Source organism: Eulemur rufifrons, chromosome 7 (assembly GCF_041146395.1).
Source record: "Eulemur rufifrons isolate Redbay chromosome 7, OSU_ERuf_1, whole genome shotgun sequence".
Classification (NCBI taxonomy): domain Eukaryota; kingdom Metazoa; phylum Chordata; class Mammalia; order Primates; family Lemuridae; genus Eulemur; species Eulemur rufifrons.
In genome coordinates this window covers 92,321,387-92,335,976 of record NC_090989.1, presented here as the reverse complement: position 1 = coordinate 92,335,976, position 14,590 = coordinate 92,321,387, and the positions used below count along the sequence as shown (strand labels likewise).

General features: G+C 35.3%; 1 protein-coding gene across 1 annotated transcript in view; it reads left to right on the top strand.

Moving 5' to 3' along the window:
• Positions 1–5,729, top strand: part of LOC138385770 (EGF-like and EMI domain-containing protein 1) — a 94,601-nt gene extending 88,872 nt beyond the window's left edge. Inside the window, 1 exon segment of the mRNA XM_069472000.1 lies at positions 5,602–5,729. Within this exon segment, the coding sequence (XP_069328101.1) occupies positions 5,602–5,729 (128 nt within the window).
• Positions 5,730–14,590: the final 8,861 nt, after the last annotated feature.

The window sequence follows — 14,590 nt, the reverse complement described above, 5'->3', positions numbered from 1 at the left end:
CAAACACTGAGGCAATTTGTCACTAATAGACCTGCCCTACAGGAAATGCTCAAAAGTGGATTATACAGGCAAAAGGACAATAGATACTCACCAGTGTAAAAACACCACAAACTTATAGCTCACAAGTCTTATAAAACAATAGCACAAGAGAGAAAACAAAACAATAAGATATCACCAAACATGGTGAACATAACAGCATCTCACATATCAATGCTAACAGTCAACATGAACAATTTACATATCCCACTTGAAAGACATAGGCTGGGTGAATGGATTTTTTAAAAAACTCAAGTATTTACTGTCTCCAAGAAACACATCTAAACCACAAGGACTCACACAGAATCAAGGTAAAAGGATGGAAAAAAATATTCCATGCAAATGGAAACAAAAAGCAAAAAAGTGTATCCATTCTCATATCTGATAATATTGACTTCAAATCAACAATGGTAAAAAAAAAAAAAAAAAGATGGTCACTATATAATGATAAAGGGAGTAATTTAACAAGAAGACATAATAATCCTAAATATATACGCACCTAACAGAGGAGCTCTCAGTTTCATAAAGCAAATTCTTCTAGATCTAAGCAAAGAAATAAATAATAGCATCATAATATGCACTGACATGTCATTGAAACAAAAAGTCAATAAAGAAACACTGGACTTAAATGGTACTCTAGAACAATTGGTCCTAACAAACATTTATAGAACATTCTACCCCAAAACTACTGAGCATAAATTCTTCTCATCAGCACATGGGACATTTTCCAAAATTGATCATATGTTAGGCCATAAAAAAGGCCTAGCAAATTAAAAAAAATCAAAATTATACTATGTATCTTCTCAGACCACAATGGAATAAAACTAGAAATCAATTCCAAGAGAAACACTCAAATCTACACCAAGTTATGGAATTTGAACAACCTGCTGCTAAATGATCCCTGGGTTAATATTGAAATTAAAATCTAAATCAAAGCTTTCCTCAAACTGAATGACAAAGAGGACAACAGCTTTTCAAATCTATGGAATACAGAAAAGCAGTCCTAAAGGGAAAGTGCATACCCTTAAATGCCTACATCAAAAAGAGAGAAAAATTAAAAATTAACAACTTAATGTCAAATCTCAAGGAACTAGAGAAAGAAGAACAAATCAAACCCAAAGCCAGCAGAAGAAAAGAAATAACAAAGCTCAGAGCAGGATTGAACAAAATGGAAACCAAAAAAAAAAAAAAAAAAGGATCAATAAAACAAAAAGTTGGTTCTGAAAAGATGAACAAAATTGATAGACCACTGGCCAGATTAACCAGAAATAGAAGAGAAAGGACTCAAATAACCTTGATCAGAAATGAAAAAGGAGACAGAAATACAAAATATCATCCAAGAAACTACAAAACCATCTATTCCAACAAACTAGAAAACCTGAAGGAAAAGGATAAATTCCTGGAAACACACAACTTCCCAAGCCTGAATCAGGAAAAAAAAAAAAAAAAAACAGAAATCTTGAACAGACCAATAACAAGCACTGAGATTGAAGCAGTAATAAAAGATCTCCCAACAAAAAGAAAAGCCCCCAAACAGATGGATTCATAGCCGAATTCTACAAGACCTACGAAGAGGAATAGGTATCTATCCCATAGAAATTATTACATAACATTGAGAAGGAGGGAATCCTCTCTAACTCATTCTATGAAGCCAGCATCACTTTTATCCTAAAGCCGGGAAAAGGCACAACTAAAAAAGAAGTCACAAACCAATATCCCATATGAAATAGATGCAGAAATCTTCAACAAAATACCAGCAAACTGAATTCAATGGCACATCAAAAAGATAATCCACTATGATCAAGTAGGTTTCATCCCAGGGAAGCAAGGATGGTTCAACATACACAAGTCAATAAACATGATTCACTATATAATCAGAAACAAAAACAAAGACCACATTATTATCTCAATAGATGCAGAAAAAGCATTCCATAAAATATATCACCCTTTCATGATAAAAACATCAACAAACTAGACATAGAAGGAATATAATTCAAATTGCAAAAGCCATAGGTGACAAACCCACAGCCAACATTATATGAATGGAGAAAAGTTGAAAACATTCCCCCTAAGAACTGGAACAAGACAAGGATGCCCATCATCATCATTTCTATTCAACATGGTGTTGTAAGGCCTAGCCACAACAATCTGGCAAGAGAAAGAAATAAAGGGCATCCAAATCAGGAAAGAGGAGGTCAAATTATCGCTGTTTGCTGATGATATGATCTTGTATCTAGAAAATCCTAAATATTCCACCAAAAGATTCCTAGAATTTATAAACAAATTCAGCAATGTCTCAGGTTACAAAATCAATGTACATAAATCTGTAACATTTCCATATACTAATAACAGTGAAGCTGAGAATCAAATCAAGGACTCAATATCATTCACAATAGCTACAAAGAAAATAAAATATCTAGGAATATACTTAACTAAGGAGGTGAAAGATCTCTACAAGGAGAACTACAAAACTCTGATGGAAGAAATAACAGATGATACAAATAAATGGAAAAATATACCTTGCTCATGGATTAGTAGAAGCAACATCATTAAAATCTCCATACGGTCCAAAGTGATTTACAGATTCAGTGCAATCCCCATCAAAATACCAAGGTCATATTTCACAGATCTTTAAAAAATAATTCTAAGCTTTATTTGAAACCCAAAAATAGCCTGATTAGCCAAAGCAATCTTTGAGAACAAATATGGAGGCATCACATTACCTGACTTCAAGTTATACTATAAGGATAGTAACAAAAATAGCATGATTTTGGTGTAAAAGTAGAGACATAGAACAATGGAACAAAAAAAGTAAAGAACCTAGAAATAAAACCATCTACCTACAACCAGCTGATCTTTGACAAAGCAGACTACAACATACAGTGAGGATAGGAAGCCCTATTCAATAAATGGTGCTGGAAAAATTGGGTAGCCATATGCAGAAGAATGAAACAACACCTCTATCTCTTGCCATTTACAAAAATTAATTCAATGTGAAAGTAAATGTAAGGCATGCCTTAAATATAAGGCTTGAAACCATAAAAATTCTAAAAGAAAACATAGGAAAAACTCTTCTAGACATGTGCCTAGGCAAATAATTTATGACTGATCTCCCAAAGGCAAATACAGCAACAATAAAAATAAATAAATGGGACTCAATTAAATTAGAAGGCTTCTTCAAAACAAAGGAATTAATCAACAGAGTGAATAGACAGCCTACAGAATGGGAGAAAATATTCAAAAGCTATGCATCCAACAAAGGGCTAATATCTAGAATCTGCAAAGCACTCCAACAAATCATCAAGAAAAAAACAAATAGCCCCATCAAAAAGTAGGCAAAAGATATGAACAGAAATTTTTCAAAAGAAGATAGACAAATGGCCACCAAACACATGAAAAAATGCTCAATATAACTGATCATCAGAAAAATGCAAATTAAAACTACAGTGAGATACCACCTTACCCCTATCATAATACACTACTGGTAGGAGTGCAAATTAGTACAACCTCTATGCAAAACAGCATGGAGATTCCCAAAGAGATAAAAGTAGACCTACCATTTGATCCAGCAATCCTACTACTGAGTATCTATCCCCCAAAATGAAGTCATTTTATAAAAAGGACACCTGTACTCAAATATTTATCACAGCACAATTCACAACTGCAAAAATGTGGAATTAACCTAAGTGCCTATCAATTTATGAGTGGATAAAGAGAATGTTATACACACACACACCATGTAGTACTGCTCAGCCATAAAAAATAATGGAATAATGTCATTTGCAGCAACTTGGATGGAACTGGAGAAGATTACCCTAAGTGAAATATCTCAAGAATGGAAAACCGAATACCATATGTTCTTACTAGTAAGTGGGAGGTAAACAATGGGTACACATGGGCACAGAGTGATATAAAGGACATGAGAAACCAAGAAGGGGAGAGAATGGGATAAAAACCTACCCAGTGGGTACAATAAACACTATTCTGGTGATGGGCACACCAAAAGCCCTGACTTAAGCATTACACAAGGTATTCATGGAACAGAAACACTTGTGCCCCCTCAATTAATATTTTGAAATAAAAACAAAAACAACACAAAAGTATAATCTTTAAATTTTCATCTTGTGATGATTATTATCATTATTTTGAACCATAGTTTTTTTAAATTTAAAACAAATATTAGAAGATTGATATCTATTCCAACAACAGTTAAATTACATAAGACTTTAATGCCTCAGAGAAAAGTGTTGTGAAAGAAACACATTTCTGAATTCTGTTGAGAACGATAGATAGCACAGCTCTCCAGCTTTGCAGTGCAGACAACAGCAAAGAACATACAACTATGATATCTATATATACTAAACACAGTAGAGTATATTATCATTTACCACATTCTATCCAATTAACAGAGCCAAAATTTTTTTTTTTAATTTCATGTACCATCTGCTCTTAAGCAGAGTAAGCCAAGAGATGATTGTATGACATGAATGTACATACTTTCATACACACACGCAAATGGGAAAGGTATCCACAGTCTGAGGGAAATCTCAGAAGCTCAGCTTCATACATGAACATTTAGTATCATGAACATATTGACCAAAGTCTGGACTCAGACTTGGTCATAAATCAGTACGTCAGGTGAGATCAAGACCTAGGGTTCTTCCATCTGTAAAATGTTCTACGAACCTTGTGCAGAATTATGCACCGAGTAAATGTTCCACCATATATGTTGAATAATTCAAGAGTGAATGAACACTCTGAAAAATTGTGCACAGTCTGAGACCATTGAATTTATTTTAAGTTTTATGTTCTTTATCTAAACTTCATGAACAAGGTCTCAGAAAGATCTTGTCTATGTAGATGAACTACAATAAACTTGGAAATGAGTGAGAGAAAAGTAATTGGCAGGGTACACTTCAGAAAGAAGTTGGGGGTTATGCTTGCTTTCTATATGGCAGTAAGTTGTTATTGATTAATAAAGGTCACAAGAGGAACACAAATGTGTCCGTTAGTCTGTAATGTCTATTTTATCTCTCAATGCCTAAAAGCAGATATTGTTTAAATTTTCCTGGATATGGACGAGTGTCTGGATGTCAGTATAGTCTGTGACCAACCATGTGTTAATTCTGTGGGAACATAACGACTATACTTGTGAAAAAGGCTACAGAATTGGAAGTGACAGAAAAACTTGCATCTGTAAGTCACTGTGAAGAGTTTTATTATATCTTTTCTAAACGACTTCCACCCTTATCTTGTTCTTCAGGAGGAATTGGGACCGCATATTACTTAACTCAACCTGCCTTCCCCTCTCTCTCTTCTCAGACTAAGATCTTTCCTTCTTTTCCTTTTTGTTCTCTCTGCTGCAGTTTTAACTTTGTGCTTGTAGCTTCTCACCTTCATTTACAACAGACTTTTGAAATGGTCATCTCAAAGCATTTTACCTTTCCATCACCCCCTGCCTTGGCTGTCTAGTTCAAACTCTCTCATTTCTCTGTCAACCCTTGCACAGTTTTTCTTTCTTTTAACCAACATGTCGAAGGCCTGTATTGTCCTCTATGGTCTTAGCTTTAGAAGTTGATGAGATAGAGGAAGAAGAAAAGGAATTAAAAGTTGTGAAGTTTTTCAGGCCTCTTATTCAAGAGCCCACTTCACCTGCTTCATTATGCTGCTACCTCTCTGCCTCTCACCTATGAAGACGAAGAAGATGAGGAGGAAGAAAAAGATATTTGAGAATTGGCTGCTTTGCACAAAGTTGATGAGTAAAAGAATTTACTTCGTTATACTCACTTCTTTATTTTTAGATCATTTGCATACATTTTTATAGGCAGTTTCATTATCAATATTTAATGCCATCAAATGTTTTAACATGAGGTTTCAAGAAAAGTAGGGCTAAAAATCACTTCTTCAGAGCTTTCTACCAAATCCATCATCTTTTGTCTTTTCTCCTTTTGCACAATGAAGCTGTATGTATATAGGTATTTGTAGAAGTGGGGGTGCATGGTGGAGGGGTGCTCCTGAAGCGTAATATAGGAAAATGGAGCTAAAATATCTTTAAATTAGCATAATGAGGAGATAGATTGGGATTTTTTAATTCTTCTATTAAAACTCCACTAGAAGTCATTTTATACAGTTAAAATTTACCTAAAATAGCTTAAAAATGTAGTTCCCTTTTAGGTTTTAAAATACAGGGAGACAATTGTTTAATATGTTTAAGTGGACCAAGAAAAAAACTTTAAAATGTGAGTTTTTCTTATATATCTAAACAATGGAACTCAAGCATCAAATCACTTCTGATCAAAATAAATTAGCACGATCTCTATCAAAAGTTAACTACAGGCAGTCTGCTGCTGCTTCTTTTCTTTGTAAAACAGAGCAGTTCTTTTTGTTCTCCCTCTATCTGTTGTATCTTAACAAAATAAAAACTTGATGATTGCTTTAGAATGTATTCAGTATAATAAAATATCTGAAATGTTTTTATGTCGTGGTCAAATAATAATAATAATATTAATAAATGCTTCTGCATAGAAATAGAAATAATTTAATGTTCCTTAAACTCCTGATATTTTGGCTACTCAAAATCAGAATAGAAATAGTTTGGGGCAACAAAGGCAATCAGAACTTGAGCAGCCAAGATCTGGAGAGATGAGACCAGACAAGCAGAATGGTCTCTGCCGCTTTTCTCTTCAGGCTTTGTGCCAATGTGTATGCTGTGCCAGGAAATCTAGAGATAGGTTCTTAGAGGGTGAAGAGCAAAGCATAATTATCAGCAGTATCATGGTGATGGGGAGGCAGAAGTTGGAGCTTGAGTCTGCCAAGGTAGAGAGGCCTTGATAAAAATGTCAACTTTTCAGTTAAGACATCTGAAAGTCCCCACCTTAGAAAAACAAGGGCAAATCTTAAATTGAAATGAGCCTTAAACAACTGTATACAAGTCTCCCCATCTTTATTCATATTAAGGCAATTTTCCTCAAGAACAAAATGGATAGATAAATACATGATGGTACATTTATACAATGGAATACTATATAACTACAAAAAATCAACTCCTATATACACAATGTGGACAAACCTCACAGACCTTATTTGCATGAAAGAAGTTTGGCACCAAAGAGTACACACTTTACAATTCCACTTATATAAAATTCAAAAATAAGGAGAAATAATCTATGATGATAGAGATCAGGACAGTGCTTAGTTTGTGAGGCTAATGATTGAGAACCATCAAGTCACCTTTGAGATTTTGAGTTGCTGGTAATATTCTATATTTTTAAAAATTTTTTTCATTTCAGCATATCATGGAGTACAAATGTTTAGGTTTATATATATTGCAAGAATGGAAAAACAACCACCATATGTACTCACCATCAAATTGGTAATATTCTATATTTTGATCTGAGTGGCATTTACATGGGTTATTTACATTGTGAAAAAAAAAGTTGAAGTATACACTTGAGATTTATGTCCTTCTCTGTGTGTGTATTAAATTTCAATAAAAAGATTTATTTGGAAAATAAAGAAAACTATGCATAGAAAAGCCTGGAAGAAAAAGCACCAAAATGCCAGGAATATTGATTATTTTTATATTCTTGAATCAGTGGTAATTCCTTCTATTCCTTTTCTTTTAACTTTCCTAAAAATTCTAAGTATTCCTTAAGGATATTCCAATATTATGATTGGAAAAAAGAAAATAAGCTTTACTTTAAAAAGATATATCTTTGCTTTGCTGTTGTCCTTTTCTGAGACTCTAGGAAGTATGCTTAAGGTTCATAATTTTCTATGAGAAATTAAGGGTTTCATTTCCATTTTCAGTTATGTGGACAATTATGGGCCAACTAAGATGGTATCACATGTCCGAGATCGCACCCTCAGACATGATTGCAGCTTGAGCTGTGAGGGCTGCACGAATGGAGACAGATGCCAGGAAGGAAAGACTGAATGCTTCTGCCCAGCAGGCTGAGGTGGGAGTCTTTGTAATGAAAGTAAGTGATACCCTGACAATTGGCACAAGCACCTCAAACTACTCCTTTACACATGTTCTTCCCAAAATGTTTTAATAAGGTAAGCAACTGATATGGGCGAGAAGCCAATTTATTTGTTGTGCATAAAAAGTGCCTGTGAAGCCACTGAGGTTTTAAACTGAATATGTGATTAAAAGAGGAGATTTTATGGTCCCTGGGAAACTTGATGTGATGTCTCTTGTTTATCCATGAAACATAAAAGTTAATATAGGATCCTAATATTCTAGGACTATAAAATTCCCTTCATTTAAATAAATCATTAGGCCCTGACAAGCTATTCCCAATGAAGAGAAAAGGAACGGATTTGTACTACAAAGTGCAATTTAAATGGACTTGCTTGACTGTTTACTGCTTGTTTTTATTTTTGTTTTCTTTTTAAAAATATATTTACACAGCCAGTGACAATGGTTTAATTTTTTTATACAGATTTCTCATGAGAAAGTATCAAAGATTTAAAAATGATATTACCCAAAGTTATTTTCCTTCATATTTTAAATGAAGGTACACTTTCAGGAGTTAAAACTGCCAAGTGATAAAACAAAATATTTATATTGATTGTTTTTGTTTCCTCTTTCTCTTTTAAATTCCTGTGTTCATTTTCTTTCTTCCTTACTAGATCAAGAGCTTACTGGCCAGGTCCTACTCATGTTTATGCATTGGAAATTCCTCTACATTGGAGGCATGCGAAGTTGGTATTGAGACTCCCAGCTATACTGACCTGCAACTTGACACACTCAGTTATATAAAATTGGGATCAAATAATTGTTATTACATGACTATTAGGAAGTAAACATTCACCTTATCTTGTAAGTTTTATTGATAAATATATATCTTCCAAATGCTTGATCCCCAACCAATGGCATGACAGAGAAAACTAAAAATTCTATTTCAAATGTATCTAATAAAATATCTCTGATATAAAATTAATATAGAAATATTGAAATTGATCTTGCTGGTAAAATGAAGACAAGATGGCATCTTCTTTGGCTTTGGAAAATCTTGAGAATCTCTTACATGTTTCTATGTTGTTGTAAAGAGGAGTCTGCCCCTGCAAGTAGAAGCTCATGTCTCTGTGGCCCTTTCTCTCTCTCTTCTTTCATTCATTCTACAAAAATGAAAACAGAACAACCCATTTAGGAGAAAAAAAAACAATTGTTCATTAATTTTTAACAAAAAGGGAGAGTGGGAATATTTTCTTAAAAACACCTTTAAACTGTAATAAGTGGAAGTGACCGATCATTGCTTATGTTTTTAAAAGTACCAGCTTTTCAAATGCGGCAAGAGTTAAAAAAAAAAAAAAAAAAAAAAAGAACATTCAGCAGTGATCTGGGGAAGTAAGTTTTCCTATTGAGTAGATCTTCTAATCCCATATCTTTACTGGACTATAATGGAAATATATACTTTTGGTATTTTAGGGATTTCTCCAAGTAATTAAATTGAAACAATTTAAAAATTACCATGTATTATTTAACTTTAATAGCACATTTTTAGAACCTTATTTCTTCTTAAAAGATCTCATATTGAAATCATTTATTATTGTGAGCCTCTATCCAGTGGAAAGGGAAGATAGGTGTATTTTCATATGGCAAATAAAGGACTAAAACATGGAAGGGAAGGTTTATAACTTCTTTTAAATCATCCAGCTATGGTTTGGGGCATGTTTAAAATATTTCTTTCTTAGGATCTTTGCTCTGTTTGACACTAATGAAGTATTTGGCAAATCCTTATACTATGTGATTATCGCATTTTACTTTGTCGGGGAGTGCCAGCTAATACTGTCGGTTTGCCTATATTGATGACTTGCTATAATACAGACACTGTCCAAGCCATTTAAACTTCCCTAGCTTCATTTTACAGGTATGTTTTTCAAAATTGCCCTTCTATAGTTGCTATAAGAACTCAGAATAACAAGTAAACTAATAATGTAAGCCTCAACAAATGTTCCTTGCCAGTCTTTCTCTCTTTTTTTAAATTTTTTTATTTTTTTCATTTTTCTTTCCATTTCATTGTAGCCTGTGGCTTGAAAGCAAAGAAAAATGTGCATAAGAACCCAAGTTCCATATTATCATGTAGAAAGGGGGCAGGGGTGGATGGAGGAGAGGATATAAATGTAATTTTATAATATTAATCTTTAACCTATTATGATAAAATGTCAATTAAAATGATTACTGAAAGTATCTGAACAGCTATATTTATTTAAGTTAAAATATAAAGTCACAGAAATTTTTCCCAGTTTATGTTCTTACTGGAACACTAAACATTTCCAAAAATACCCAGAAACTAAAGAAAACAGTTGTTTGCTTGACTTTGCCAATCTTTGACAATGCAGAAGACCTCAGGACCCTCAAGAAAACTCTAACTGTCTTCATTCCTGGTTAAAAACACATGACATTTTCTCTGCACTTTTCTCCACATTTCAAAATAGAAGATGCAGTTTGCTTCTCATTAAGGTTGATTAGAGCTGTACAACAAAGATGCGCTTTGAAAACGTGAGGGTTAGAGTTTAAGAACAAGGTAAATTTTGCATTTGAACCTTGTTAGCAGTTTCTTCAGTCATCATTATTTTAACTAGCTGTATCAGTAATCCCCCCAGGAATGATTATTCCCTACAAACTAGGAACATGTCAGAAGCTTTTCCTAGGTCTGCAAGCTACTGAGATTTTAATTACTTGGGATCCATACTAATAGAAAGACACGCTTTTCTTTTTCCTCTCCATTTTTACCACCAAAAGTATGTTACGCTGTTTTCTTTTTCTTTTTCTTTTTTCTACTTTTTCCCTGTGCATATGTCAGGTTATATGTTACACTATTTGTTCATCTTTTCTATTTTCTTCACAGTCTGTTCCCCAGAGACCAATGGGAAAGAATGTGGCAGCATCTGTGATTGTCAGAACGGAGGCCCCTGTGACCCTCCGACTGGACAATGCCAGTGCCCCCAGGGGCTCATGGGAAAACTTGTGAAGACCGTAGGAATGTCTGGTGCCAGTCATATGAGACAGCTCTTTAGGTTCTTGGGGTTTCTAGTAGAAAATAAACTAAGTGAAAGTTGGATCTGTCTTTTTCAAGGTGGCCTTTTCTGAAGAACTAAAAGGCTGTGTCTATATGTACAACAGTACATTGCTTTGACTGATGACATGTGTAACAGAACAAAATAAGTGATACTTAAATCTCCAGCTGTGATCTAAGCAGGGTGAATCCTGATGCGGAGAAAGCCTTGTCCTTCCACTGAGCAAACAGTTGAGTTTGTGTATGCAGCTTTAGATGTAGGAGCTGGGGAGAATTTATTTGCTCTGCATAATAAGATAAAAAACAATGGAGCTCCTTGGGGAAACCAGGAGAGAGATGAAAATCAGAGAACAGGAGAGGAGGGAGAGAGGAAAAGAGAAAAGAAACGATGGGTGAAAATCTCACAAAATACCAGGGAGTACTGTGTATGGACTTTTTTTCTGTGTGGAAAGGAGCGAAGAGGCCACATTTCCTACGTGGGTTGATAAAACACAAAAAAGAAACTGCTTGTACAGGCACAAGAGCTGACGGCAGAGTCAATGAGGATACAAGTCCACAGGGATTGTCAGAAATCACGAGGAATTTATTAGCTTCTCACAGTCGAAGAAACTGGGGAGATGGAAACCACATTTACTTTGCTTTCTGAGGTGCAAGAAGGTCTTTGCTGCCATTCCAGTTACTTATCTTTGTAAGCAATGTTCATTTATCTATTAAAAAATACATGAAGTGGTTGCAGGGAACAGTGCCAGGCATTATGACATGATAACAAAAAAGAAATAAATAAGATTCTGGGCCTTCCACGTGGAACTTGCAATATTGCTTAGGGCAACTACAGGTTACAAAGTCGGTAGGTTTTACAAATTAAATACTAATGTGTGGTTGGAGGAGAGATCATGAGGACAATGCAGAGATTGTGGAGAAGTGAAACTTAAGCAGAGAAGCCTGCAGAATGCGGCAGAGTGAGGGAAGCGCATTCCAGACTGAGGCTGGGATGTACCGTGGAAACTGCAGAGGCCGCAAGGCAGAGCGAAGGCAGACAGGGAGATGCTGGTGCAACTTGAGGTCAGCAGGGGCGGGGACTGGCAGTCTTGTTAAGTGTGGGGTTTCTGACCTGACAACAAGGAAGAGTCATTGTAGGATTTTAAGCAGAAGATACAGAATCATATCTGTGGTTTTTAAAAGCTTTCTCTAGCCTTGGTTCAACCAGACTGAAAACACCTTGCCTTTCTCCAGCTCGTTGTTTCATACAACAGCTCTAGCATGTTTTGCATGTAGGTTAATATTTGCCTTGTTTGTCCTTTCACCCTCCAGAATGCCCTAAAAGGTTCTTTGGAAAGAACTGCAAAAGGAAATGTAACTGTGCCAACAATGGCCGTTGCCACAGGATAGATAGGGCCTGTATGTGTGAACCAGGGCGCTATGGGAGCTTTTGTCACTTGGGTAAGTCACAGGCACTGAATTTGCTCTCCGTGTGAAGCATGAAGACTCCAAAAAGTACAGAGAATATATCAGACAAAAGAAGAGAGTAAAAAACATATTTTATATAGTTATATATGTGCGATAATTATATTCTAGCCCTTGGCCTTTTAAAATTATAGAAGCTAGATTTTTATGAATGAAAGAAAAATGTTTCTAATTTTTTCACATTTTTTTTCTTGTTAGTGTCTATCGTAGTTACTGAGGAAGGATTGTTAATAGTTCATTTAAATGGACATTTGACAATTTACGGGAGTTGAATATGAAGAGCTTAGAACAAATCTCTCTTTTATTTCTGGGTTCCACTGCAAGGCTGTATCATTCCCTAAAATTTCTAAAACAGGTTCTTCATTTTGCATTTTGACTATCAATTACATTTTTTTTGATGATACAAGAAAACACAATCATTGATAAATGCTTGAAATCATCAGTGACTTGTAGAATTTCTCCTGACAGGCTATCTCTGAATGCCCGCCACCCCTCCTTGAAGCCGTGTGCAAGTATCTGTGGGCCTGAAACAATCTCTGCCCTGCTCCTTTACCTATTCCATATACCTTTATCTTTTCATGGAAGGACTAACTCCTCTGAAAATCTTTCCTGGGTGAACTTCAGTGTTTTAGTCCATTCAGGCTGCTACAACAGAATACCGTAAACTAGGTAGCTAATAAACAACAAATATTTGTTTCTCACAGTTCTGGAGACTGACAGTCCAAGATCAAGGTGGTGGAAGATTTGGTGTCTGGTGAGGGCTCATTTTCTGGTTCATAGACAGTACCTTTTTAATGTGTTCTACCTTGGCAGAAGGGGCAAGGCAGTTCTCTGGAATCTCTTTTCTCAGGGGACTAATCCCATTCATGAGGGCTCTTCCTTCATGGCCTATTTACCTCCCAAAGTTCCCACCTTCTACTATGATCGCCCTGAGGGTTAGGATTTCAACATACGGATTTTGGAGGGACACAGACATTCAGACCATAGCACTCCTTAATACTATGAGCATCTCTTAGTAACAGACACCTTTTAGTGTTTTGTATTGTATTTTTATTCAATGTCCATAGTTCTTATCTGTCTTATAAAAGGTGTGCACCTAGAAAAGAGAGAGTAAATTGTAAATACTCCAATAAAAGAGCCAATGAAGGCATTATATAGTATAAAACTAAACCTAGCTCATGAATATAGTTTAGGCTAAGATAAGCAAAATAGCAGAGAAGGGGGAAAATGTAGGAAAATGTGAGCACTAGAAGTACAGATGGCACGTTCCAGAATGTCATATACATCCTAGAACAAGAGAAGGCAAGAGAAGACTGACCTAGAAACAAAGATGATATCAGTTTTATTATTGTTCCTCTACTGTAACAAGATATGTCCCATTTTTATTAACTTTTGAATATCTTATAAAGTAATATCAGATGTTCTGGCAAAAAAAAAAACCATTTAATTTATAATTCCTCTGGTTGAAAACATAAAGGGCTAACTTTTCTGAAACATAAACTTGAAGTTTTTAGAGTTTAATAATATCAGCATAGCAGATTTTTATTCATTTGCATGTTGTGAGGAGTTGAGGCCCGGGAGGAAATTCAGCAAATAGATTTGTTGCTGGTGCTGGTGCTGGTGGTTAGCATTTTGAATATGACCATCTTTAGAAAAAGGTACACATTCCAGTTTTTTGGGACTCCCTTATTGCTTGGACTCAAGGCTTCATTTATTAATGTCACTTGCCTAGGCCTGAAGAGTTTGAGTGTGCAACTCTGTATTACAGTTTTCTAGGACTGCCATAACATAGTACCACAAATTGAGTGGCTTAAACAACAGAAATTTATTGTCTCATAGTTCAGGAGGCTAGAAGTCCAAGATCAAGGTGTCCACAAGGTCTTTGAAGGTGCTAGAGACAGATCTGTTCCAGGTCTCTCTCCCAGTTTATGGTAGTTCCTTGGCCTGTTGCAGCATAATCCCAGTCTTCACATGGTGTTCGTCCTGTGTGCACGTCTCTGTGCATAAATACCCCCTATCTATGAGGACAAAGTCACATTGGATTAAAGGCTCATCCTTCTCCAGTA